General features: G+C 55.0%; 2 protein-coding genes across 3 annotated transcripts in view; both read left to right on the top strand.

Annotated features, from left to right (window-relative positions):
• PTSG_11673 (uncharacterized protein) overlaps positions 1–891 on the top strand; it is a 3,722-nt gene extending 2,831 nt beyond the window's left edge. The window contains exons 9-11 of the mRNA XM_004998434.1: positions 145–248; positions 363–409; positions 590–891. Of these exons, the coding sequence (XP_004998491.1) occupies positions 145–248; positions 363–409; positions 590–722 (284 nt within the window). The 3' untranslated portion in view covers positions 723–891. The remainder of the gene's footprint in view (positions 1–144; positions 249–362; positions 410–589) is intronic.
• PTSG_11672 overlaps positions 825–3,106 on the top strand; it is a 3,475-nt gene continuing 1,193 nt past the window's right edge. Inside the window, exons 1-7 of one of the 2 annotated variants that reach the window (XM_004998433.1) lie at positions 825–1,076; positions 1,359–1,535; positions 1,799–1,930; positions 2,064–2,146; positions 2,312–2,423; positions 2,601–2,759; positions 2,913–3,047. In XM_004998433.1, coding sequence (XP_004998490.1) covers positions 908–1,076; positions 1,359–1,535; positions 1,799–1,930; positions 2,064–2,146; positions 2,312–2,423; positions 2,601–2,759; positions 2,913–3,047 — 967 coding nt within the window. In that variant the 5' untranslated portion in view covers positions 825–907. Of the gene's footprint in view, positions 1,077–1,177; positions 1,536–1,798; positions 1,931–2,063; positions 2,147–2,311; positions 2,424–2,600; positions 2,760–2,912; positions 3,048–3,106 lie in introns of those variants that run through there. The other variant, XM_004998432.1, reaches the window with a different exon arrangement.

Here is a 3,106-nt window from a genome sequence, read left to right as displayed (position 1 = left end):
TCTCCCTCTCTCTCTCTCTCTCTCTCTCTCTCTCTCTCTCTCTCTCTCTCTCTCTCTCTCTCTCTCTCTCTCTCTCTCTCTCTCTCTCTCTCTCTCTCTCTCTCTCTCTCTGTCTGTCTGTCTATGCACGTGTGTGGTGTTCAGGGGAGCATTTGGCGGCCGTTTCGCCTGCGTTCAAGGATTCCCTGACAGAGCGCGTCACCATTGTGTGTGAGGGCTCCGTCTGGAAGTCGTGGAAGCTCTTTGAGGTGCGCTATTGTGCTGCTGTTTCTGTGGACGTCCCTCTGCTTCTGCAGTCTTGTCAGGTTTGCATGCTTGCCTCACATGTCTGCCTGAACTCAAATGCGCAAATGCACTGACAGGCAAAGTTCACCGAGGTTGTCAAACGCAAGGTGAAGACCACCAAATGGTGAGTGAAAATAGGAAGGCCTGCTGCGATACACACCCGTGTACACGCACGTCCAACTCGCTCACTTTGCAGATGCGCTCGCACCCCACTCACTCCAACAACACCCCAACAACACCCCAACAACACGCACAACAACACACACACGCACACTGCCGTATGTTTCCACGACGCATGTGACAGCCTTGAGCTTGCGCGCCCGACTGTGAGCGCGGCCCACGGTGCCGCTGTGCTCGGTGCGCGGGAGGCAAAGGTGCCACTCACCGTGGACGTCGCACAGAACAAGGCTGTCCTCGCCACCATCACCCTTGGTTGACGCCTTTGACACTGCACAAACAAAACAAGGAGAACAAGGAGAGTGGAAGAACGGGCGCGACAAATGCCCACTGCCGAATTTCCCTGGTTATCTTCATCTTTTTCTCTGGTCTGCATGCACAATTAACGACGCTTCCCACAAACCAAAACAACCCACTAAAACAACAAGCAAGCAACAAGGCAAAGATGATGGTTGTTGCTCGTGGTGTTGTGCGTGCTGTGTGCGCCGCAGCAGGCTGTCGCCTTGCCGTTGGTGGCCGCGCTGCTGTCGGTGGTATGGGTCGGCGGTGCCAGCACACGGACGCTGGCGAGGAGCAGGAGGGAAAGCACATCCCGTATGGCCAGGAAGGCACAGGTCAGTCCCGCACTGCGGCAAAAGCACACAGCGCAGAGGAGGGGACCAGGCAAAGCAGGACTCCACAAAGAGATGACAGCAATCCACTGTGCAATTGCACAACACACACACACACACACACACACACTGCTGTGTGCTTGACTTTGGGTGATGACAAGATGATGACGCGAGACAGGACGAGAAGAGCTGGAATGCAGTGATGTTTGACATCATGTCACTTCATGTCACATGTTGTTGTGCTTGTGCCTTAATGTGCGACTGCCCCCATTCGAATCATCCCAGGGTACTATTCGCTGGCGACCAAGGGCTGCTTCGATGTCATCAACAACGCATCCGATCTCGCGCTGAACAGCCTGCGCACGGCAGTCGATGCGTACAAGGCCCGCAATGACGGCAAGCCGTTTGTCATTGCCGATTATGGCACGGCAGACGCCGGCACATCCATGCCCCTTATTACCGGTGCGGCGTCTTAGTTGTGTGTGCCTGTGTGTGTGTGTGTGTGTGTGTGTGTGTGTGTGTGTGTGTGTGTGTGTGTGTGTGTGGATGTGTGTGTGTGTGTGTGCCTGTGTGTGTGTGTGTGTGTGTGTCTGTCTGTCTGTCTGTCTGTCTGTCTGTCTGTCTGTCTGTCTGTCTGTGTCTGTGTCTGTGTCTGTGGCTGCAACAACCACAACCTTTTTCGTGCACCTTCCCTTCTCACACATGATGCTGCAACCGCGCACCAGTGCTGCTGAAGGAGCTGGAGACACTGATTGGCGAGGACCCCGTCACCTTCATATACGAGGACCAGACAACTAACGACTTCAACAGCGTCTTCAAGCGCGCCCACGGCCTCATCCCCCCTCCCCAATCATACAGTACGCACGCATTTGTATGCGTGTGTGTGTGTGTGTGTGTGTGTGTGTGTGTGTGTGTGTACATGTGTGCATGGATGCTAACGTGCACTTGTCCCAGCTCATCCTCCAACCCACACACGCGCGCGCTTGTCAGAGGATGACACGCCACTGCAGCCATTCGTACAAAAGTACAACAACACGTTTGTCATGGCTTCAGGCACCAGCTTCTACGAGCAGGTGCGCAATCGTGTCAGTGCCATGTCCTGTGAAGCTTGTGTGTGTGTGTGTGTGTGTGTGTGTGTGTGTGTGTGTGTGTGTGTGTGTGCGTTTCTTACTCACACGATTCCACACACACATACACACACACACACACGAACGAACGAACGAACGAACGAACGGCAGGTGACGCCCAACGAAACGGTTGATCTCGGGATCAGTGCGACGGCTATGCACTGGCTCACGTCGTCCCCATGCGCCATCCCAGACGCCCTCCACTCTGCGTACTCAAAGGATGGTGCGTACACTACAATGGTGGTCGTGCTCTGGCAGTGTCTTTCAAGCAACCACCTCACTCACTCACTCACTCACTCACACACTCACTCACTCACTCACTCACTCACTCACTCACTCACTCACTCACTCACTCACTCACTCACTCACTCACTCACTCACTCACACCTGCACCGTGCAGCGGCGACGCTTGCCAAGTATGAGGAGCAGGCGTTCTCTGACCTGCTGCGCATCTTCCAGCACCGCGCAGCCGAGCTCAAGTCTGGCGGGCAGTTTGTCTGCATCAACTTTGCAAAGGACGACAAGGGCCAGTTCCTCGGTCACACGGAGCAAACACCAGGTACCGCCGCTGCTGTCGCTCTCACTCACTGCTCGCGCTTCAATTGTGGGTGATTCGGAAGCGATCACACATATCCACACTCACGTTTTGTGCTTCTTCGCACCACCCCCTTCCCTTGTCTCTACCCACCCCACCCCCTCTCCTTCGCTGCAGCGTGCATGCACACGACCTTCTACGAGCTGTGGTGCGAAATGGCAGATGAGGGCCTGATCACCAAGCAGGAGGTGCTCAACACAAACTTTCCAAACCAATACCGCACCATCCGTGAACACCAGCGTGTCCTCGACGGTTCGTGTTGCTTCATGTTTGTCACAACTCTCTTGCTCACACACACACACACACACACA

This window comes from Salpingoeca rosetta (assembly GCF_000188695.1).
Source record: "Salpingoeca rosetta unplaced genomic scaffold supercont1.2, whole genome shotgun sequence".
Classification (NCBI taxonomy): domain Eukaryota; class Choanoflagellata; order Craspedida; family Salpingoecidae; genus Salpingoeca; species Salpingoeca rosetta.
The sequence above is the reverse complement of the archived record's forward strand: the minus strand, read 5'-3'. Positions and strand labels throughout refer to the sequence as shown.